The sequence below is a fragment of the Sceloporus occidentalis genome, unplaced genomic scaffold (assembly GCF_023333645.1).
Source record: "Sceloporus occidentalis isolate IW3139 unplaced genomic scaffold, rSceOcc1.0.p SCAF_10, whole genome shotgun sequence".
Taxonomy (NCBI): domain Eukaryota; kingdom Metazoa; phylum Chordata; class Lepidosauria; order Squamata; family Phrynosomatidae; genus Sceloporus; species Sceloporus occidentalis.
In genome coordinates, this window is record NW_028316990.1 from 10,896,137 (window position 1) to 10,920,990 (window position 24,854).

At 42.0% G+C, this 24,854-nt stretch overlaps 1 protein-coding gene across 1 annotated transcript; it reads left to right on the forward strand.

Moving 5' to 3' along the window:
* Positions 1-87: 87 nt before the first annotated feature.
* On the forward strand, positions 88-24,017 carry LOC149305892 (vacuolar protein sorting-associated protein 35). Its single transcript, XM_089539636.1, has 17 exons — positions 88-151; positions 3,277-3,375; positions 4,572-4,668; positions 6,059-6,182; positions 6,550-6,732; positions 7,946-8,159; positions 8,276-8,359; positions 9,534-9,643; positions 13,031-13,127; positions 13,898-14,046; positions 14,390-14,597; positions 15,738-15,893; positions 18,964-19,086; positions 19,564-19,743; positions 20,882-21,121; positions 22,342-22,485; positions 22,911-24,017. Exons 1-17 carry the CDS (start codon positions 149-151, stop codon positions 23,088-23,090), a joined length of 2,391 nt encoding a protein of 796 aa, XP_089395762.1. The 5' UTR covers positions 88-148; the 3' UTR covers positions 23,091-24,017.
* Positions 24,018-24,854: the final 837 nt, after the last annotated feature.

The window sequence follows — 24,854 nt, forward strand, 5'->3', positions numbered from 1 at the left end:
ATCGAGGAGTGGAGTTTCCTCCAATGAGGAGGGAGAGGGAGGCGGGGTTTGGAGAGAGGCGGGTCCTGAGTCACATGACAGGGGAGGGAGTGGAGGCAAGGAGGCCGTCAAGGACTGCGTCGGGGCTGTTGGCGCAAGTGGGTCCGCGATGGTGAGTCTATGCCGAGGAGAAGCTCCCTTTGCAAGGAGAGGAAGGGAAGGGGGCGGCGGGCCTGCCTCGGAGGCTCAGGTTGCGTCCGCACTGCAGGGGTAACCCGGTTTGGCACCGCTATGGCGAGGTTTGTTCAGAGAGGCTGAGAGAGTGTGGCTGGATTCGAACCCAGAGCCCTAGCCCCGCGCTAGACCTCTGGGCCTCAGCTGCCTCTCAAGGCGCCTTTAGGGCCACCCTCCAGCCTCTCCTAGGGCTTTCTTGGCAGGATGTGTCCAATGGGCTTTTATTAGGCCTCTGAGGCTGAGAGAGTGTGACCTACCTGCCCAAGGTCGCCCAGAGCGTTTCCATTCAAGAGCCTCCCCTTAAAGCCAAACTTTCCAAGACACACTTTGAGCATTTCTCTTGGACCTCTCCAAGGCCCAAAACACACTGCGGAAACAATCCAGTTTGAGACCGCTTTAACTGCCCTGGCTCAATGCTGGGGGATTCTGGGAACTGTAGTTTCGTGTGAGACATTTAGCCTTCTCTGTCAGAGAGCTCAGTGAAGGACAGTTCCCAGGATTCCCCAGCACTGAGCCAGGGCAGTTAAAGCGGTCTCAAACTGGATGGTTTCCGCAGTGTGTTTGGGACCCAAGTCATTTGGACCTAAAGTGACCCTAGCGCTGAGTTTCCTTTGCCAGATTGCTTCAGAGGGGTTTTGTTTTGCCTTCCTCTGAGGCTGAGAGAGAGTGACTTCTGCAAGGCCAGGATTCGAACCCTGGTCTCCCAAGTTGCAGCCCCGGTGCTCAAAGCACCTTACATGGGAGTAAGTCCTATTGGACAAAGTGAGACTTATATTCACTTAAGTGTGCGCAGTTGTTGTCTGTGTGAGGTATGCAAGCATACACACACACACACACACACACACACACTTGCATAGGTGCAAATAATATGAAACTGTTTTTCTGCACACTTACAAACCCGCTGGGTGCCCTTGGGCAATAAGTCACACTCTCTCAGCTTCAGGGGAAGGCAATGGCAAACTTCCTCTGAACAAATCTTGCTAAACTTGATTTAGGGTCTCTGTAAATTACAAAGGACTTGAAGGTACACAACAATAAGATATATTCCAAGTTTCACCTAGGAGTAAGCATTCCTGAACACAGTTGCAGTTATTTTGGTGTAAACATGCATGTTCTGTTCGCATTAACAATTATGTTGGAAGGGGATGGTGTTTCCTTCCTAAGAATATCTTTATTTTCCATTGATATGGGATTGGAGAATATTCCCTGCCCTCCTCCATTAGTTCATTGGTAAATAATTGCTAATTGTTGTACACTGTATGGATTGATCCATGGAGAGAGGTGGGTAAGAAAGAAAGAATGGATGAATGAATGAATGAATGAATCATAGCTCTTTCTGAAGGGACCCTTCCTCCAGAAGTAAACCTGCTAGGGCAGAGAATCTAGACTTTTAGTGACCAAAGGCTGGGGGAAAAATCGCCTCCTATCCTTAATCTGCTTTAATTGGCTCCCTAAAACGACTTACTAGAGTCAATTAAATTAAATTAAAATTATTGTGAAAGGATGCTGCTCTAATTAGTACATCATGAGGTCTACTCTGCGTATGTATCTTTTGGCAGAGCTAGGAAAAATAGTTTTTGTTTGTTTGTCTGTGACTTCCAGAACACTCCTGTAAGCATGGCCAAAGGGAAATTCTGCAGATTGTAATGATAAAATAGTAAGTAAATAAAATAAACCTTCCTGAACTCCAACCTTTGACAGTGTGGTCAAGGAGAAAGTGGAGATTCTCAGTAGGCAAGATCATGAAAGCCAGAAAAGAGAGACAGTGCTTTTACCCTATGGCTGTTTGCTTTTGAATGAGTGGGTTTCTCTTTGTTTTGTTTTTTCCAGTATTAGCAAATGCCCAAATCTAATAGTGAAGATCAATTGCCTATATCAGGATTAGAGGGAAGCAATAACATTTTAAACGTATTGGACTTTATTTCCCATCATCCTCATAGAGTTGGAAGGGACCACAAGAGCCATCTAAACCAAAGTTCTTCCTAATGTTTAGATGGAATCTGTTTTCTTTTTGTTTTGAATCCATTGACTCATGTTCTAGTCTCTGGAGCAGGAGAAGACAAGTGTGTTTCATCTTCTACATGGCATCCCTTCAGGAATTTAAAGATAGCAATGGGCCCATACAGACAGGCCAAAATAAAGCTGCTTCAGGTCACTTTGGAGGTATGCTGTTTAAATGATGTATGCGTCCTAAGAGTCTGAAAGCCATGCCAAAGCCATGTTCCAGTCCTTAGGACTGGGAATATGAACCATTGAACCAGTCCTGGGAAAAGAGCGGGAAATAAATAAATAAATAAATAAATAATCAAACAAACTTAGTAAGTCAACACTTAGGTAAGTTCCTTTGAGTTGGATGCTTTGGCCCTGCAGAACTCTACTTTCACAGAACCATGTGTTGTTGATCAATCTGGGCAGTCATGATATGTCCAAGAAGAGAAACAAGCATCACTTCTTCCCATGATGCATAATTAAGTTATGGGATTTGCTACAACAAGATGTGATGATGGTAGCTAAGCTCAGATGGCTTTAGAAGGGGGATTAGGTAAATGCACAGAGGTGGAAGAGAAGCCAAGCATTAGCCAATTAATTGTGCTGATTATCTGAAACCAGCATGTTCATAGTTGGTACATCTGTAAATAGCAATTTCTGGGAGTGCCTGGGGCCTGGCCCTTTCATGCTACACAACTGTAGCACTATAAACTACAGTGGCAACATTCTATGGCATCCTGGGATTTGTAGTTTGATGAGCCAATGGTGGTATTTAGATAAGATCAGAATTCCAAATACCCCTCATAAGATCCAAATCCCAGGATTCACTAGAATGGAACCATGACAGTTATAGTAGAATCACAGAGCTATAATTATGTAGTGTGAAAGTGCCCCAGTGGGAGAGGCCTTTGCATTCACACTCTCCGTGCATGAGCTTCTTGGAGATATCTGGTTGACTACTGGGGGGAAAGGGACGCCAGGCTGGGTGGAATTTCAGTGTGATCTAACACCCTCTGTTCTTTATGTTCTGGATGATGATGATAACATATTCTCTCCCTCACCTTCTTTTTGTAGCCGACAACACAGCAGTCTCCTCAAGATGAGCAAGAGAAGCTCCTGGATGAAGCCATTCAGGCTGTCAAGGTCCAGTCTTTCCAAATGAAGCGATGTTTGGTAAGACACAGGGAACTTAGGTCTTTTGTCCTCATTCAGTGCACAAAAAGGTTTTGTAAAGATTCATTTGCTTTTAATATTTGATACATCTTGGTAACAGGCCAGTTGCGTGTATTGGGGCTGCTTCAGGCATGAATGTAATCAAACCTTGAGTTGTGAAGGCTTGGGAAAAAGAATGAAATAGAGGAATGGTACATTCTCTCCTTTCTGCCTCTACCTCCTGTGGAGGGGCTCTTGAATTTTTTTTCTTTGAAAGTCAGCAAGGCCCTTATTAGCAGAGATGGACAGAGTTAGATCTGGATCTGCTGTTCTCTCCAGTGTAAGATTGACACAGATTTCTGAATTTCCAATTTTTTTAAACTCATGGGAAAATTCATAACAATGGGTGGCATTTGGGGGAACATTTCCAAGGAGACATACAGGGATGTGGCATTGACAGTTTAGATTGGTATATTGTCTTGAAAATGGATAACTATTGAGAACACACTTCTGGGCTCATATTTTCTGCTAGAGCTTCAAAAGACAGTGTAGTGAAGTGGTTAGAATATTGGACTGGGATTTGGAGATCTAGGTTCTAGTCCCCACTGAGCCATGAAAATAAGTAACCTTGAGCCAGTTGCTCTTTGTCTCAACCTGTCCTACTTCACTGGGCTGTTGTCAGAGTAAAATATATGTGTGTGGCAGTGGGGAAAGTTATGTACAGTCATCCCTCCTTTTTCGCGGGGATCCGTTCCGAACCACCTGGCAAAAATGGAGTTTCACTTATATTCAAGCCCCATTGGCTTGAATATAGGCGCGGGGGCACATGCCACGAGTGCACGTCCCGTTCATTCCCCTTCTGTTCATCCCTCGCATATAAGTGAGGCATGCGAGTCTGAAGACTGAAAACAGAGGGAGGACTGTACTTTGTTTTGAGCTCAATGGAAGAAGAAAAACAGAATACTGTACAGGTATTACAGTGCACCTGTGTCATGCGCGGGTGCATTATACATGGCTTTCAGCATATACTGAAAGCTGCACTGGAAGAAGCCTTGGCATGCCTTGGAAGGGGTAATGGCACATGTGTCGCACCATTAATTTTAATGGGGCTCGAGCATACGAATTCCCCCACGTAAAGGAAGGGCCCACTGTACATTATTAAACTGTTGCAAAAATCAAACACAGCCAATAATACTATTCTTATTGTGTTTCATTAGGACAAAAACAAGCTCATGGATGCCTTGAAACATGCCTCAAACATGCTTGGTGAGCTAAGGACTTCAATGCTATCTCCAAAGAGCTATTATGAACTCTGTATCCTCTTGATCGTGGTCTCAGTCTACTCTTCAGTGATCCTAGTTCACTGTCAATACATTGCCCTCCTGGGTTTGGAGGTTGAGATGACACTTCATCATCTCCACCAGATATAAAGACCAATACCATTGTTAGCCTCTTGCACATGTACCTCTCAGGAATGTGAGAGGTAAAGGAAAGAGGAAGGGTCTGTTGCTGCGATGTGACCTTGTAAGCACTGTATCTACTGTACCTTTTAGATTGTCTAATGATTCCTTAGTGTAGATCTGGATAACTGCAACTTCCATGGTCCCTTAATATTGCTCATCCTGAGTGTGGCTGATGGAAATCATAGGCCAACACATCTGGAGGGCTGAATATTCCCCAGGTCTGAGCTAGTCCAAGAATTCAGTATTAATGTTAGTATTAAGACGGCAGAACCTCTTTGTAGCAAAGATGGGAAGAGATGAGATTTCTGCCCCCTCCAATTTTTTAAAGTACAGCAGCAGCAAAATCTGTCACATATGATATGTGTAGAGCATAGCAAATATGTAAATATTGAGTGAAGTAGATATGAATAGGCTTTTGAAGTTAACCTGGCACTCAGAACCAATTCTTGGATTCTGAATTCTTTAATTTTGAGTCCATTTGTAGCAGTGGGGTCCATTTGGTGGATCATGGTTTCTGGTGGAAAAATAAACCACATATAGATTCCTTAAGATTGAAATCTGTCCAACCTTTGGTTTACAGTAGCAGCACCATTACAGAGTATTGAAGCCACAGAGGACATGATGGAGGTAGAAATGATAGGAAATGTACTTCCATTTGTACAGGCAGGTCAGGATCCTTCTGGAATCCTAATGCTCACTTTGGCTGCAATTTGATACCACTTTAACAGTCATTGCTCAGTGCTATGGGATTCTGGTATTTGTTGTTTTGTGAGATATTTAGCCTTTCTCTGTCAGAGAGCTCTGGTTCCACAATAAACTACAAACTCCTGAATTCTGTAGGATGGAACCATGGCAGTTAAGGTGGTGTTAAACTTCATTAATTCTGTAGTGTGGCAGCAGCCTTTGTCTTCTTCCCTGGGTGCTCTTGACATAGAGCGACTAACCCAAAATTGGGTCTTCTGTGAACAACCTGGCCTCCCCCGGTTCTTTCAACTAATAACTGTCAAGAGGCCAGGTTTCAAAGTTTATGTATCTGCCTTTTGCCTTGCTATCTCTGCTTGCAGGCTTAATCCCTTTTTGCCCTCTGAAATGTCAGCTCCATTTCCTTGCTGTTTGCATTGGCTGCTTTAGATTCTGAGTTTTTCCAAGCTGTTGATTTCTTCTGCAAATTGTGGGGTGATAACATTCACACAGGATACATCTGTGCTGCATCAGTCTCAGTCCTTAATCGCAAGAAAAAGATATGGCTATCTCTGATGAACTGCACTACCTGGAGGTGTACCTGACGGATGAATTTGCCAAGGGAAGGAAAGTAGCAGATCTCTATGAACTGGTCCAGTATGCTGGAAACATCATTCCACGGCTGTAAGTCAGTTTGAATCTAGAGTGTAGATATTTATTTGAGGATATAGTGAGCTAGCTCCAATTGCTGGTCCCACAAAAGTGTGTCTGCTGAAGTAATGTTTGCATAGTAATTCAGCACTTATGTAAATCCCATAGATTAAGTTAGTTTGGTCTAATTGAAACTGGAAATTGGATTTAGCCTGTGTGTGGCTCATGGAGAGCAGGAGGTAGTTGTCTCCACTCCTTTCACATCGATACTTCCCTCTTGTGTGTCATTTTGGCTATAGCATTTGCAGCGTATTGGACACTGGAAATAGACGGTATAGTGCCTTGTTCATTTTTAATTGACTTAATTGTTCTTAATTACCATTTCTCTCTCTTTTCCTAGCTACTTACTAATAACAGTTGGGGTGGTTTATGTGAAGTCCTTCCCACAGTCCAGGAAGGACATCTTAAAAGACCTGGTGGAAATGTGTCGTGGTGTTCAGCATCCTCTGCGAGGCCTGTTTCTTCGCAACTACCTCCTTCAGTGCACACGGAATATTTTGCCTGATGATGGAGAACAGACAGAGTAAGAGAAAGCATGGTGGGGTGAAAGTGTAGCATTTGCAGATGAGAATATGTTGAATCCATTAGGTAATACACATTGGAGCAAAACTGCCTCATCCCTGGAGGTGTGTTGAAACTAAGTGGGTCACTGGGAACCCTGCATTGGGTGCTATGAGGATGAAGAATATCTCTAATAATAACAAGGTGGGTGTGTTGGGTTGTCTATAAAAGCCACAACTCATAAAACATAGTGCTTTTTGGTTGTTGCCCAAATTGCAATGCTTATTTTGGATCACTAGAAGAAAAAAGAGGTGGGGCAGTATAACTTAACAGGAAATCATGGTAGACACCTCAACATTTGACAGGATTTTTTTTGGGGGGGGGGTTGTTGTTCAAATGATGGTGCCCAGTGTTAAGTTGAAAAATCAACATTCCTAGAAGCAAAAAATAAAAAGGGGGCTTGCCACAACTCATCACTTTTTATAGTGTCTCTCTTTTCTACCAAGTCATCCTAATATGGCTTTGGGATTATGATAAAGAGGCAAAATTAGAAGGACTTTTCGTGTGTGAAACAAATTTTTCCCCTGTTCTCAACTGAGTTGTTGTAGGTCAGGGGTGGGAAACCTTTTGTCCTCCTGATGTTTTGAATTACAGCTCCTAAATTCCTCTTTCATTGTCTATAGTGGATAGGGCTTCTGGGAGCTGAAATCCAAAACACCTCTTTGGCCAAAGGCCCCTTACCTTCTGTTCTAGGCAGAGGAAGACCTGCAGTTGAGGAAGGAAGTGGTGGTCAAGTTTGCCAGGACTCCTGTCCTCCACTCAGGATAGATCACCAATAAAACCAGCTGCTCTCCAGCAAATTTAACCCACCATGTCTAATGTTGAACTGAGCCATGCATTGTTGGTGTGTGTAGAAAATGTTCTTGGTTGAACAATCATTTTCTTCTGGGAGGAAAACCTCAGCTATTTGAGTTTGAAAAAGATGGGTTGAAATGTTCAGTTTTACAGTTTTTCTTCCTATTCTGCCATCAGCCTCTGAATGGATTTAATTCTCAGGTGGAGGCAAATCCTTTCTTCAAGCTTCAAAGCTTAGTCCAAAAAGAACTTTTTAATGAGCATTTTTTTCATGATCTAGAGAATTGGCTGTTTGTGAAGATGAGCAAGACCCATGTCCTCAGAAGTAATCATCGCACGTCCTTTTTGTGCATTAAGAGGCTTGTTTGTTTGACTTATAGTGAAGAAACAACTGGAGACATTAGTGATTCCATGGACTTTGTGCTGCTGAACTTTGCTGAGATGAATAAGCTCTGGGTGCGAATGCAGCATCAAGGTCACAGTCGAGATCGGGAGAAGAGGGAGCGTGAGAGGCAGGAGCTGAGGATCTTAGTGGGCACCAACTTGGTTCGTCTCAGTCAGTTGGAAGGTGTCAATGTGGAAAGATACAAGCAGGTGAGAATGAAGGAAGCAGAACCAAAGAGCCATGTGGAGAATATAGTACTGTGAGCAGATAAGACTTCAAGGGCCGGGTGAAAATAATAATACAGTGCTTTCGTTTCTATTCTTAGATTGTTTTGCCTGGTATATTGGAGCAAGTTGTGAACTGCAGGGATGCCCTAGCTCAAGAATATCTCATGGAATGTATTATTCAGGTGAGCTACAAGCAAGGCATGGTTAACCTGCAATGGCAGTAAATAACAGCTTACAGTGTGTCACTTCCTTGGGACTTCCCAGTTTGGACTGCTCCTAAATCCAGGAGGTTGAGTTAATGGGATACAGTTGAATGCAGAAACATGTGAGCACACATTGGTTCACAGTTTAACCATACACAGGTGCACCACACAAGGCTTTAACCTTACGCGGAAAGCAAGCCTCGTTTAAAACAATGGTGTGCGTGCACACCCCTGTCGCACGTGGGAGCACACACCCATTATTTTAAACAGGGCTTAAGCATACATGTTTTTCCCTTTATATGGTGGTGGGTGGTCTGGAATGGATCCCCCACATACGGGAAGGGTCCACTATACATTCTCTGTATATGTGTTCCCTATACAAATTTTATTCCCAGCATCAGAGGCACTGGGAACTTCAACCCATCTCAGATTGAGAGCCAGAATTTGTCCAGATGGGGGGAAGAAGGAAAGAAGTGAGTGTTAAGAGACTTGCACATGCACATTCAGAGCCTGATAGTTATTTGCTTAGTGATATTTCCCAGAAGTTGTGCTAATATAACAGCCTGATTAATTGCAAGCCACAGAATAATTTCTTTCCCACTTGGTATGAGCCGTAATTTCTCATTGTATGAGCTGTAATTTCTCTTTAGAGCAAGAGTGGGCAACGAAGACATTCTAGATGTTTTTGGCCTACAAATTCTGTCAGCTCTAGTCAGCATAGTTATACACAAATCACAGAACAAAAATATATTCCCTTCTGCAAAAGGGAAAATAAGCCTCCTTACCTTGGTTTGGAATGTGGCTGGTAATATTTTACAGGCTGTGAGCATTCCTGAGATGACTAAAACAGGAATTAAGGACCAGGTGGTACATTTTATTTTGGTACAGTTTTCGTCTGGTGCAAGGCACAGTTTTTTACTCTGCATTTCTTTCCCTACCCCTACAAGATTGTGGAGGGTAATAGCGAGATCAGTTTAAGTTGGAAGCCAGAGCTATGTAACAAATGGTAGAAGATTGGAATGATCTTTGTTCAAAGTTTTGACAACTTGGCCTTCTGGAATGTTCATTCTGTAACTACTGTGATGTGTTTCTCACATGATATGTTCATTGGCTGAACCCATCCCTTCCTGACTGCGATCTCTGCCATCTCTAGGTCTTCCCAGATGAATTCCACCTGCAGACCTTGAATCCTTTTCTTCGAGCATGTGCAGAATTACACCAAAACGTGAATGTGAAAAATATCATCATTGCATTAATTGATAGGTGGGTACAAAATGTTTCTGGGTGGATGTGGCAGGAATCTGTAGGTATACTGTATCTACCAAACTTATTTTTTTCCCTTTTCCCTCTTCATCATTTCCATGTTCTTTCCACAAGTTACTCTTTCACTGTAAGCTAAAAACCTGCTCTTGATACCTTTCTCCCAGTGATTGGTGGAGCTTCTGCGATGTCACAAAATGCATGTACGTTTTCTTGTCAGAGGTTGGAAGTGGTGACAGTTTAAACAGGGGAATGTCTGTGGGGGAAGGGAGAGGCAAGTTTGAAAGTTCTTATAAGCAATATTATTAAGGTCAGAAGAAGATTTATGCTGTTAGTTGAACAGTAAGAATAGAGAATTGGAGTGGACAGAGGAAGAAGAAAGGACAATAAAAAATAACAGGCTAAGAAGAAAGGACCTCAAGTAAAGGTTGAATAAATGTTGAAGTACGGGAAAAGTGAATGAAAAAGAAAAGTATAAGTGGGTGAGAAATTTATATCTATAAGTAGAAGGAGACATATGTGTTGGCTGGAAGAATATGGATGCACAATATCAGCTTTGCTGTTGTTGAACAGCAGTTTCAAACCTAGCCAGCATTATCAGTGGTGAGGGTTATTCAGTTCAGCATTATCTGGGGGCGGGGGGAGACCATGTTGCCTGTCCTTGATATGGAGAGTGAAAACATTTGGGAAGGTGGAAGGATGAGACAGTTGTGTCCAGATTGACCATGTGGACAGGATCAGTAATATGCTGTTGGGAAAGGAGGGTAATTTGTTACGTGCTGTTGTTCACGTTGGTGGCAAGTGAGATGGGGAGCAGAGGCAATTGGAGTGTAGAATTTCACATTGATTGAACTGACCAGCTAAATTTTTTCTCTCTGCATGTGAGGTGTTAACTTTTGATAGCTGTGGAGAGATATGGGCATATTTTGGTAACTACTCCTTTGCTGTCCCTACTTCCCTTCTTGTGATTTTGGATTTTGTGATTTTGGATTAGGCTGGCTGCTGATTTCTATTGGCATTCTTTCAAAGAACTGTTTGCATTTCCTGACTATGTTGGCATATCATTACATACCTGTGTAGCTTGTTGAAATCTGGTTATTATGTACAGTCGGCCCTCCATATTCATGGCCTTGAGACTCACGTTTTTGATTATTCACGAGGTCAAGGCTGCTAATGTGGGCATTCTTCCTTCCTTTCTCGGCCTGATCTCTCCTTGGGCAGCTCTACAACTGTGCTTTTCCCCCGGCTCAACCACCCTGAAACACCTGGCAAAAAGGGCAATTGAGAATCTAACCAGAAATGGGGAAGACAAGCCATGTGTCTTTTAAGTGTATGCTATGGGGTTTGTAGCTTAATCAAGCCATAGTGAACACAAACTATGTGCGAATACATCCATTGTGTAAATGTGTGGCCTTCCAGAATTGTTGCATTGCAACTCCTAGCAGCCCTAGTCAGCATAGCAAACACTGAGGAATGCTGGAAGTTGCAATCCAACAAAAGGGCCATGTGGCTCCCACCTACTGTGTAATGACAAGCACATGTATAGTTGCATGCAAATTGTATGTTATACAAATCTGAGCAAAAGGGCAGTTTCAAGAAAGGAAGAGAAATGTGTATCATCTCTGTGTGTGTAGGAAATCTGTGACTCAGCTGCCTGAAGCAAACTCAGTTCACACTTTGGGAGTATTTCTGAATTGGAAAAAAAATATTCTGACTCACTAGAAGTTTACCTAGCCATTGAAAGTGACAATTATGTGATGTGGAGGAAGTAACCTTTGGTTGCTTTCTGTACTTATGCTTGAATCTCTTCTGCAATTCTCTCCTGGAACATTCAGTTCTCCCTGTGGCATTAAATAGTGACAGTTGTGGGTGTAAACAGTCCATCTTTCTTTAATATAATCAGAAGTGCAGATGTAACACTGAATAGATATTCCCCCGGTTTGTGCTGAAGTATGTGACAGTCATCTGTATCCCAAAGAGTAAAAGCATACAGAAGCTAGTTACATTGAACCCCAGTAAAATTCCACATCACGGGAATGTAATTTAAGAAAACATAGGCATCTACAAATGCCAATGACATTTCTAATACAAAACCGATAGATTTTAATGTATCCAACAACAACAAAAGTACAGTGGGCCCTCCTTATAAGCAGATTTTAACATCTGCGGATGGCAAGCCCGTGGATGACAGCCGCGCTGCCATTGTGGACAAAAGTCCCTCCCTCTCTCCTTACCTGCTTGCTCTGAGACTTCTGCCCCAGCTTGGCTTTGGGGGCAGAGCTTGCTGCATAGCCTTGGCTTGAGTCTCGGGGTCCCGTCCCCAGGCCGAACACCTGATACGGAGCCTCTGAGCTCTGAAAGCCAAGCCTCAGCCCTGGTACTGGCTCCCTTGGAACCCTGCTGGCCAAGCCAGGGCAGAAGTCTCAGAGGAAGCAGGGAAGGAAGGAGGGGAGGAGGGGACTCCAATCCTATTGTCCTTAATGGTGGTGCAGCTGCAGGGCCATGCCACCATTAAGGACAATGGGACTTGAGCATCTGCGGATTTTGGTATCCATGAGGGGGGCTCCAGAACAGATCCCCTGTGGATACCGAGGGCCACTGTAATAGCTGAATGTGCCCCCATTGTATGCTTCACATCATCAACATTTAATGAAAAGGCAATTACTTTCTAAAAAGGCATAATGATGTTGCGCATACCCAGAACATCAGTTTGGATCTACTGAATGTAATTTTAGGTCTAAAAGGTTTTTTAGACCCAGCACTTTCTGAATACTGATCTGGAGAATGAAAGGCTGCAAGAAAGAGGAAGCGCTGGTGAAAATAGCCTCATTTTACTCTGGTGCAGGAGAGAGCCATTTTGGTCCTTCATATACTGCAGCTGCCATTGGCCCAAATCAGCAAAGCTAGTTGTGAGGGAGGATGAGAGTTACAGTCCACCATCATTTGGAGGACCACACCTTTGCCGTAGCCTCACCATACATTAACGAACCTTAAGTGGAGGACTGATATGATTGATTGTTGTTCTGTAGTTCAGTTTACTGGTTTAATTCTGCAAATGAGAAGTTTGCAAGTCCCTGGTGGATGGAGACCGTGGGCAGTCTGTTGGCATATGCTGCTGTTGCCTTGGTTAAGCTAGGGAATGTCTTGGTCTTGTCAATGCCTATATGCCGTCTTGTTTTCAATAATAGGAATATGGTCAGAATATACATGTAAGATATGCAAAGATCAGAAGGCATTTCCCATAAGAATCCCAGCTTTTGTTTTGAACCAAAGTTCCCTTGCTGAGTACCCTGATACCCAGGGGAGAGTCTACATGAAAACTTGTTCTGAATCATTATCTCTAGGATGAGTTTGCATTTTCTAAAATTAAATCTTTTATTCCGGCTTTAGGCTTGCCCTCTTTGCTCACCGAGAGGATGGACCAGGCATCCCGGCTGATATAAAACTTTTTGACATCTTCTCCCAACAGGTGGCCACTGTCATACAGGTATGTTGGGAGTGGAGATGCTTTCATCTTACTTACTGTGGTCCAGGGGTGCAATTTTGAGTGATGAATTTATTTTTGAGTTTTGACCACTGCTTGGTCCAGAGTGGAGTGACAGTTCTTCTCTCATCTTGGAGTGCACTTCACCAAAGTTTGGAAGCAGTAAGATGCTGACAGCTTATCGGTTTCCAGACACAACTAAAAAGACCCTTAATTTTTACAGCAGCGGTGGGCAACTTAGGTATCTCTAGGGATCACTTTTGGCCAGCATCCTCTCTGAAAATATTACACCATCTTTGAAAATAAATAAATCAGTGTTCCAGGTTTTTTTTTTAAATACACTCACACATTTGAAATTATTTTTAAAATCTCAGTGCAACCTTTGTTCATTGTCTGGTATATGTCACTCGCCCTAGCCCTGTTCAGGTGTCTGTATGTATTAAACATGCAAGATGACAGCCTGAAGAAGGGACCCTTCACTAGTCCTTGAAAGCTCCCCAAGCAACCCAGAATGCTGGAAAATCACTGTTCTGCATTGCGTAGAGAGACTCCACACATACTGGAGGTTTTCCTTCAGAGGAGGAGGATGATAGAAATGATGACAGAGAGGGTAGAGCTAGCATGTTTGTGTAATAGGACTCGCTGCTGTGTAATAACACTGTCACTCCTTTATATATACAGCCTTGAAGGGTGATGTTGGGATTAAACCAAAATTTAAATATAATATATATAATGTAAAAATTGCATGTTTTTCTTTATTGTTCACACTTCAGTCTAGGCAGGACATGCCTTCGGAGGATGTGGTTTCATTACAAGTCTCTCTCATTAACTTGGCTATGAAATGCTACCCCGATCGGGTCGACTATGTAGACAAAGTGTTGGAGACGACAGTGGAGATATTCAACAAACTTAACCTGGAGCAGTAAGTGAATGCCATCTTTTTAACAGAATAGAAGGATATATTTTCTGCTAATTGGGGTGAAGTGATGGGGAACCAATGCCAGCTGCACCTTTCTGATTTTACCCAAAGGCTGGCTTTTAAATAAGTGCCTAATATTTGTTTAACAAAATAATTTTAACAGTGGATTGCTGCTGCATAATTTCAAGCTTGGCAGCTGGCAGTTTAAATGTTTGCAATGCGTGAAGATTGCTTTGATTTGATATTTATTTTCTGCTTCCTGAGATAATGACTTTTAAGCAAATGGACCTAAGTGTATGAGACATAATATTTGCCAGTCTGTTATCTCCCACTTTTATCATTCTAGTATTGCTACAAGCAGCGCTGTTTCAAAAGAACTAACAAGACTTCTGAAAATCCCTGTTGACACCTACAACAACGCCCTTACTGTCTTGAAACTGAAACATTTCCATCCACTCTTTGAATATTTTGATTATGAATCCAGGAAGAGCATGAGTTGTTACGTACTTAGCAACGTGCTGGATTACAACACAGAAATTGTCTCTCAGGACCAGGTATAACAACAGACCAATAATCAAGGGGCTGTTTATAATATAGAATTGTTTGAAAATTACACCTTTGTCAACTTATTGATTTGGAAAAGTCCAATATACTTTTAATTCCAAACCCTTGTTAAAACAAAGATGGAGAACCCCTTTCAGTCCAAAGGCCCAGTTCATATCCAGAGATGTTTTTGATGGGTCACAGGGGGGCCAATGGCAAAAAAGGTGGGACCTTTTTTAAGAACAGAAAAGATGCTGAACAAAATCCAGGAACCCACTTAATGGTGGTGTCATTGGGAAAGGGTTGTGACCCTCTAGAGAAGTGCTACTCGGAGTGGGATCCATGGACCAGTTCTGGTCTGTGAGCTCTAGGATGTCAGGTTGTGGCAAGTTTCGAAGAAAGAACAAAACAATTGCAATTCATGGGCACAAATATCTCTCCACTATTTAGGAAGTAGACTGTAGTTTGGACATCTGGAGATGTTGGGGGAAGAATGTAAATGCTCTGTTGTTGTTATATTTGTTGGAGTCATTTCTGATTTATAATGACCCTAAGGGAACCCTATCATGGGGTTTTCTTGGCAAGATTTATTCAGAGGAGGTTTGCCATTGCCTTCCCCTAAGGCTCAGGAGTGTGACTTGCCCAAGGTCACCCAGTGGATTTCATGGCCAAGCAGATAATCAAATCCTGGTCTCCAGAGTTGTAGTCCAACACTCAAACTTCTACCCATGACTACTTTAGACTCCTTCTGGTTGCCTTGGATCCCATCCTGGGAGAAAAATAATAATTGAATAGATAAATTCAATCTTGCCAGCATTGTAATGATTTTTAAATCCACTAGAAGTCAGTTCTTGCAAGAGAGACAAGGAGAATGCTCCAACCACTATGCCACGCTTGTACCTCCCTGATTTCTGTTGATTCCCCCACCTACTGCCTTAGCTCTACATTCTGTGTGAATCCAGAACATCTCCCTACTTTCTCCAGGGAGGGGGATTTCTGAGGTTGGAATGTTGCAGAAAACCCATTGGAGCTAATGGGATTTGAGTTGTGTTTCTCTGAACCAAGTAGGTGTTTTCATTTCTGTTGCCCTTGTCTTCAGAACTCTGATTAATTTGAACCAGATTTATTAAAATGTTCCCTGTGTTCCACAGGTGGATTCTATAATGAACCTTGTGTCGACGCTGATCCAGGACCAGCCTGATCAGCCGGCTGAAGATCCTGACCCTGAAGATTTTGCTGACGAGCAGGGCCTTGTGGGCAGGTTCATTCACCTCCTTCGTTCAGATGATCCCAATCAACAGTACCTGGTACGGCTTTTTTAAGAGTAAAAAATGTTGTGTATCCAAACGTTTCATCTGGAGCACGGGTATGCAACTTCCTCAGGCGCAACGGAAAAAGAGGATACACTGGACCACTCCTAACCCAACACAACTGCAGCAGTGATATTTGGCCATTGCTGTTAGATCTAACAGCAACTGCAGTGGCTCTCTATGGTATATTACTGTGCCAGAATGTGCTCCCACACCATATAGTCCTGCTAATTTGCAGGGCGAAGCATCTCCATCCCTTCCAAAAGGGAAGCAAATATATTTTTAGTGGTGGTAACAAATGAAGGCATGGTGTCTGTGTGTGTGTGTGGGGGGGGATATATGTGCAAAAATGGCTGTGTGAAGAATCACACATGACCTGCAAACTGCTTGTTTGCCACTTCATCTAAAGAGTGGTTTCTGTGCTGCTCTGATCAGTGTGTATTTTGTGTGTTTGTAATCAAACTCAAAACACAGATTTCAGTATCTATAGAGCATGTTGTCAGTGCTGGCTTTCCTCTTTCACCTTCTCTTTTGTCTTAAATGTGGAATCTTCCTGGTAAAGTCTCCTGTATGGCCTGAGGTGGGGTGTATTATCAGAGTTCCATAGGAAAATTGCAAGAGGTGAAGTTTTGATCACTGGGCTTGGTTTCTTTGTAATCTCTACCTATCATCTTTTAAGAGATAAGTTTTTAGATGCCTTATGCCAAAAGTGAGCAAAGTGTGACCTTCCAGATGTTGTAAGAATACAATTCCCTAGCACTCCTCGCTATTGGCTGTGGTGGATTGGGCTGCTGGGAGTTGCAATACAACAGCATCTGAAGGATTGTACTTTGAACACTCCTATAGTTTTCTCTGCTTCTGGGATGAAATTCTGATGCCTTTCGTAGTTCTCGTGCCATTGTATGACTGAAAAAATAGACAGAATTGTGCAAAATAAACTAGTAAAAGAGAATGTTCTGCAGATGAACAAACTGATATAAAATCTTCATTCACAGAATTTCATGCTCAAGTGTAAAATTCAGAATACCCACAGGAAGGGCTTAAACTATTACATACGGCCAAGAATTCTTTTGAGAGTTTATGCTGATGTAATGTGTGAGTTATGCTACCAAAGAGAATTTTTTCCAGTGTTGCATAAGGAGATATCAGGTACCTGTTTACACAACAGTTTTGCTAGACATCATGGTGCTGGGTGAACAATGTCTAGGCATAACTCTGCCCAGCTACTATTTGGCCATGTGGGTGCACTGGGAAAGCACCTAGCTTCGCTGCCTATTTGGCTACCTTCACCTTTCCTTTCCTGTGCCCTGTGTCTTGATCTTCAAGTAAGTATGCTATTGGAACTTTATATTCCACTACTTCCCAATAAGGAACTTGGCCAGAAAGGGCCAAATAGAAGAGATACTCTGCAAGCCTGAGGCATCCAAGCAAGCATGGCTTCTCAAACGTAGCTCTTAAACTGCTACATTAAGATGGCTCTTTCTCTAAAAAAAATTTTCAAACGCATACTACAGATAGACCTGGGGGTCACTGTCCATTGTTGCTTTTCTACTCCATCCTAAGTTACTGAAAAGAGGAAATGAAAGGGTGGGAAATCACAATGACTTCCTCAACCATCTTCTACCACAGTGAGTCATTAGTGTTTCTGTTAAATTGCAGGAACAGTTTGTGAAAAATGCTGGCTTTAAATAATGAAAGAGAGGGGAGGCTCCAGAATCATCTTTCCACAGACATACAGTATATGAAATTCTAATAAATGCACATTGAATGCCACCTGGCCTATGCTAATAGCACAGTTGTTGCTTCAAAAAGATGACGATTCAGCCGAATCCTTTTATCAGTCACAGTGAATAGCCAATTTTTGGTTGCATTTAACTCAAGGCCATTACAATTTGATAGTTAGTATAACGGAAATAATCCATAGCAAGCTAAAAGGAAATGAAATGCAGTCTACATTAGATTGTAACACATTTTCTATAGAGAAGATGCATTGAGAGTTTTTTAATATTAATGAGCATGAATTTGAAAAACCACAACTAAAGTAAGTTCATAATTTTCTGGCAGCTATAGTGAATAATAACACAGTCATATAGGTGATGCAACATTGATTATCATCCAATTGTCATAATTTATATCATCATCATATATACCTCTGAATGTTCGGAGATGAAATGAGGAAGGGCAAATGGAGTCAATGTTCCAGCTCATTTCCTATGTGAGATCTTTCTAGTCTTTTCTGGGGTCGTGCTGGCCGGGGGATTCTGGGCACTGTAGTTCCAAAATAATGTTCCCAGCCTCTGCATTTTGTAGAAGGCAGGCTGGCATGGTTAAGAGGCAGTTGTCTTGCCCAAAATGCCTGGCTCCAGCAATGATTGTTCGTCTGTTTTTGCATTGTCATGATGCATCATGCTTTGAATTTCTTGGTGTGAAGAACAAATGCAGGGAGCTATCAGAGTGGTAACTGAGTTCATTGTGATGTGTATAGCAATCTCTTGTGATCTCAGGCAACTTTGAGAGGGGGTTGTTGCAGTTTTTACAGTTTTGTGGAGAAAGGTATATCAGTTCTTATGAGTCGTGATAGTGAAGTGAGGCTTCTAGGTTCTGGAGCAGTATCCCTGAATGCTAGGAGAATTCACTTATTGAACAAGTAAATTTACTGTGTAAATTTACAGCGCTTTATAAATAAAGATTAATAATCTGCTTCATGTACTGTTAGTGAGCATCCAGCTGACCATCTTTGAAAAACAAGGCTAGGCTTGAAGCTAGTACATGGCAGTCTTATTCACCCTGTTGTCTTCCAAATAATATCAAGAACAACTGGATCATTGGTTCCTAACCTTGGTACCAGTAGGAGCAGTATATATGTGGGGACACATTAGAGGCACCTCAGTTGTGGAGAACCATCCTTTGGAGGCAGAATTCAGAGCTTTGGGAAACTAAGGGTCATGCCTAAATCTTTGTAGTTATATCATTTAAAACTGCTTTAAATTCATTTTATTGGTATGTCATCTTGAATTCTAAAATAACCAAATGATAAATGTATGTGTTTTTTTCCCTCCTTTGGTAGATTTTAAACACTGCCCGGAAACATTTTGGTGCAGGTGGAAACCAGCGTATTCGTTTTACATTGCCGCCGTTGGTTTTTGCCGCATACCAGCTTGCATTCCGTTATAAGGAGAACTCTAAAGTGGTGAGTGGATGAGCCAAAGTGCATACCTGGTATTCTTGTTGCAGCAGATGCTTAAAAGAGATGGGACGGCAACAGTGCATCTGATGTTTTAGGCAGCTCTCAATAAGAGGTTATGGGAGATGAAATATCTTTAAGGTGTTACAAAATTCCTTGTTATTGTTTTTGCTGGAATGGATTTATACAAGTATTCCATCTCCTTGCAATTAAAATAGGTAGATTTGGCTTGACCAGCATAAACTGAGAACTTGTGATTTCCATCTTGTAATAGAAGGGGCATTATAAGTATAATAAATACTCATATTTTAGGTTCTCTTTCCATAAGTTAATAAGATGGCAGAATTTAGATTCTTTTGAATAAGGTAAAATATGTAAGTGGAGGCTTGTACATGGCTCAAAATACCAAGTTTATTTCTCCTTCTGTCATGGTTTGTGACCTAGTGTCTTATGCTGAATTGTCTTTATTTCTATTACATAAAGGATGACAAATGGGAAAAGAAATGTCAGAAGATCTTCACATTTGCACACCAGACAATCAGTGCTCTGATAAAAGCAGAGTTGGCAGAACTTCCTCTACGGCTCTTCCTCCAAGGGGCATTGGCAGCTGGGGAAATTGGATTTGAAAACCATGAAACGGTGGCCTACGAGTTCATGTCCCAGGTGGGGTCAGCACGTTGTTTCGCCTTTAAAAATAATTGTTTGTGTGTAACATTTAGATTGAAAATGTAGGCTAAAATTTAAATTAGACATACTTATTATCTTGATATCACTTAATCTTTTGATATCAGTTCTGGGCTGAAACCTTGACTGAATTAACTGTGATTGATCTTCATATCATACATTTGATATTTTAATATAAAAATGTGAGTTTTTAAAAATAAAATGCAGTACAACTTCCTGGGCACTTTCTAGATATGTGGTGCTTCATCCTCCATATCCCCCACACAGACTGCCCATTAAGCTGAGGCTTTCTGAGGATGTGGGAATTGTATATCTGGAGGATCTTGGGTTGGAGAAAGGCTGCTTCAGTTTCTATACTCAGATATTGTAAGCTGCCTTTTTCTGAGCAAAAGAACCCTGACAGCAGTGGGATTTAGAAACTAGTCCAGAAAAGTCACTTTCTCAGGTTCTTTTCCCAGTTTGGTCTATTGGTCCCATTTCTGGTTGTGTATATGTTTACTCCAACTGGCAGTGCATCTCCTGACTGTTTGGCAACTGTTTCCCATCATAGGGGTGGAAACTGTTCAGGAAACTGTTTTTCTGGAGGGGCGGCCTGCAGCCACCTCCATCTTCACCAGATTGGGGCGGTGGCAACTGCACGCCACAGCCCCGATCTGGCCTTTCCAGGATGCAAAAAGGAGCTGCAAAAAGCAGCTCCTTTTTGCACCCTGGAAAGGGTGCCATAGCCACTAGACCTATGAGAGAAGAGATGTGCGCTTTATGCCAAAGGGGAAGTGTGAGGAAATCTTTTGGGGAGATAGACTAGAAGACTACTAGATAAGGACTAGCTTTGCGTGCAAAAGGTAGGACCTAAACCAACAGCTGCAGAAGTGACTGCTTGTTGGATTGCCCTATCTGGGCACTTTTTCTCTTGAATGTGGTGATAAATATGCCCTTCTTTGCCTCCCTCCACCCCAGGAAGCTTAAGACTGATTTGTGAGAGCTTGGTTTATTTTTATTTTTGTTCTGCAGAAGGAAAAAAAAATGGCAATTAAAAATAGGCAATCAGAATTACTGGTGATCATCTTTTCCTCCTCCCTTCCCCTCCCTCCAATTTCCTCCTTTGCTTCTGAATCAGGCATTCTCTCTCTATGAAGACGAAATCAGTGATTCAAAAGCGCAGCTGGCCGCAATCACCTTGATAATTGGGACATTTGAGAGGATGAAATGCTTTGGCGAAGAGAACCACGAGCCCTTGCGAACTCAGTGTGCTCTGGCGGCCTCCAAACTGCTGAAGAAGCCGGATCAGTGCCGAGCCGTCAGCACCTGCGCCCATCTCTTCTGGTCTGGCCGGAACACAGACAAGAATGGGGAAGAGGTGAGAAGAGGCTGAAGGTGCTGGAGAGTTTTGGAGAGTATTTTAAAGGAGGGTTTTGGTATTTAAAGGAGATTGGAGCCCTGTTTGGGCATTTATATTACATACAAGGGTGTGGAATGCACTATCCAGCCAGCTTTCATCACCTCCTTAGATGTCGAGAGTCTCCATAGATGGTTGGAGGCTCTCTAGTTCATACTGTTGTCTGCCACTTATAAGGGAAGACAGACTGGAAACAAAGCAGCCTGGTTTAGCACACTGCTCTCTTTGCATATATGCCAGCAAACTTATTTGACTTCTGAATAGGTTTTTGGTCTTCCCTAGACTGATTGGACTGAAGCTGTGCTTTCCTCCTCACTGTTTTGATATTATCTAGGGATAGTCAACCTAGTGTCCTCTAGATGTTTTGGTCTGCAAGTCCCATCACTCCACCAGTATGGCCACATGAAAGTTGTCCCAAATGTCCCCAGAACCATAGAATCGTAGGTTTGGAAGGGACCACAAGGGCCTCCTAGTCCAATATTTGCAATGCAGGAATGTATAACTAAAGTGCTTCCAAAAGATGGCCATGATCCAACCCCTTTTTAAAGACCTCCGAAGAAGAGCGTCCACTACTCTGTGTCCTGTTCCACTTGAACAGCTCTTGCAGTTAAGATTTTTTTCCTAACGTTTAGGTGGAATCCCTCATCTTGTAATTTGAAACCATTAGTGTGTATTCTAGTCTCTGGAGCAGCAGAAAACAATGTATTTATTTATTTACTTTATTTATACCCCGCTCTTCAGCCAGAAAGGCTCTGAGAGTGGCTTACAGATAGTTAATTAAACATTTCCCTGTCCTCAAGCTTACAATCTAAAAAAGGTGGCTCTTTCTTCTGAAAATATAACCTCGCAATCTCATCTTCTCCTAGCAAAACATACACATCCCCCTAAGCTGTTCTTCATAGGGCGAGATTTCCAGACTTTTTATCATCTTGGTCACCCTCATCTATAACATGTATCAACTTGCCAGTATTCTGCTTGAACAATGGTGCATAGGTTCATGTACTGGCTTACCTAACCATGTCTTTGACTATTGGCTTTCAGTCTGTTGCATCTTGTTTCCCTTGTCTGTTCCATCCTCAAGTATGTGGAAATTGAGGAAATTCTTGTGAAACCTGTACAAATTCAGTTAAATATGTGTTGATACTGGATTACTGATCAGCCTTCCTTGTTGTGCTGCTTAGCTTCATGGAGGGAAACGAGTCATGGAGTGCTTGAAAAAGGCCTTGAAGATAGCAAATCAGTGCATGGATCCTTCTCTTCAAGTTCAGCTCTTCATAGAAATTCTGAACAGATATATTTACTTTTACGAGAAGGAGAACGATGCGGTAAGTGACACCATGCCGCACATCACAATGACATTTGTGTCTTAGTTGTCTGGATAAATATTACATGTCAACTTGCATGATACCTCCTGTGTCTCTGCAAACTAGCTAAATTATTGAATTAGACTGGGGAAAGGAGTTTTCTTCTGGTTTCCCTGCCAGGTTCTTTTAGAAACGGTTTATAAGGCTATGCCTCCAAGTTGTTTCCGACTTACGGCAATCCTAGCACAGAGATTTGTTCAGAGTGGGTTTTGCCCTTGCTTTCTGAGGCTGAGAAACTGTGAATTGCCCAAGGTCACCCAGTAGGTTTTTGTAGGGGAAGAGGCACCAAGTAACAACAGTCCTTTTAATGTGTTACTTCTGAGTTCTAGGACAGATGTCCACTGTTCTCCTGATCTGAACTTGTTTTCATTTTTGTATATGTGCAGGTGACAATTCAGGTTTTGAATCAGCTTATACAAAAAATCCGGGAAGACCTTCCAAACCTTGAATCAACTGAGGAAACAGAACAGATTAATAAACACTTTCACAACACGCTGGAGCATTTGCGTTTGAGAAGAGAATCGCCGGAATCCGAAGGGCCAATCTATGAAGGGCTGATAATCTAACACAATGCCCTGGGTAGTTGCTAATCCAAGTGGTTATCTTTCCATTTACAACAAAGTCCATGAGGTTTTTTTTTAATTATTATTATTATGATGATGATGCTAGAGTTCATAGATTTGTGCCTTTTGGAAGTGCCAAGTTAGGCTGTTTGCTCTCCTTTTTGTGTGAATGTGCAAGCTATTCCCTGATGCATTTCCAAACACTTAACATGGACTACTTCTACCAAATTGTACTGTTTGGACCAGCAGCTCGATAGATACCACCAGAAAATTAGCATGACTGAAGCCATTTTTCTTAAAATTCATGTGATGTGTATCTGTCTCTTTTCCTCAATCCTCTGCTCCTTCACATTCTGATTTCTTTTTGTTGCTCTTCTATCACTTCATCTCCCCCTTCAAGCCCTTTACTGTCTAGCCTGGCTTTCCATCTGCAAGTGTTCTAGGGTGTGTGTGTGTGTGTGTGTGTGTGCATGTGTGTTCAGTTTGTTTTTACAGAAAATGTTCATTTTTCTTGTATGTCAGATACTGCTTCATCTTTTTTTTAAAAAAACAAACACCTTCCACTCAAGTTTATGCCAGATTTTTACCCATTCTCATAACTAGAATATATTAATGCATGTTTTTGGAGTTGTAAAGCACCATGCTCAAAAAAAGTAAAAAAATAAAATGAGATCCAGAAACTATATTTTGCATATGAGGGCTCTGTGACACTCAGTAAAGGGCCAGTAATGTGTGCAGGGCATATTTATCAAGATAATTTTTGTTTCCGCATAGTATTAAGAAGACAAAAAAAGAAAGCAAAGAATAGATTGTGGTCTATATAGTATATGTATAACCTTCATTGCTGTAAAATTAGGGGGAAATGCATTACACTCTTCTACTTCCTATCATGACTTTGCACCAGTGGAACAATAAAGTTGCTATTAACAAGCTTGGTTCTGGATGTCTCTTGTTGCATCTAATGACTAGTTATGAAAAGATGCCGGGCCTGCTTTCATTCAGAGTGACCAGATGTCCTCCTTTTTCCAGACATACCCTATATTTGAACCTTTTGTTCAGGGGCAATTCCAAAGAATTTCTTTGTTAAATCCCTGTCAGATATGCAACTTGCCAGTAGTTCAACCTTAAATATTTTCCAGTTGGATCACAGTAAATTTCCCTGCAGAACTGGTTCAGATCTCCTTTTCACTGCAATTTCCTGACTCCAGGAAGCAAATGGATGGAACGGAATGGCTCATGCAATCCAGGCACTGGCTTGTCCTAAACAGTAGAGCTATCTTCTGCTTTCAGATATGTGGCATCTTTCTTTCTTTTCTTTGAGGTCTCATCCGTTAAAGAGAGAAAGTAACACCTGTGAGTATGTCTAACCCTATTTTACAGCAATTTAATCAGATGGCAACCATGTTAGCTCATTGCTGCAGTTTACCAGCTAGACCATAGTCTTGATCAGTCTTCAGTATTTTGCTCCTAGTTGTCACTTTTGCAGATTTGGTCCCTTTGGAGCAGGTATGGGAATAGTGTGGCCCTCCAAACACTGCTGAACTGCATGTCCCAGCAAGGTTTGCTTTTGGAATCTTATTTGTGTGAATATTTTTGAACTGTGGCTGGTTGACTCCGTGGATGCAGAATCTGTCAATATAGAGGGCCAACTGTATTTTATCTTTTAGATTTTTTCCCCATTACAGTTTGAGTGTAACCAGTCCTTGTGTGTTTTCGTCAGTTAGTGCTTAGTATATTAATTTAGTACTGTTTTAGCTTTAATTTTAC

Excerpts from the sequence above, each read along its gene's own strand:
- LOC149305892 (XM_089539636.1), top strand. Across the intron at positions 15,894-18,963 it reads ATCCCAATCAACAGTACCTG|ATTTTAAACACTGCCCGGAA; the intron begins GTACGGCTTTTT and ends CTCCTTTGGTAG. Across the intron at positions 21,122-22,341 it reads CAGACAAGAATGGGGAAGAG|CTTCATGGAGGGAAACGAGT; the intron begins GTGAGAAGAGGC and ends TGTGCTGCTTAG.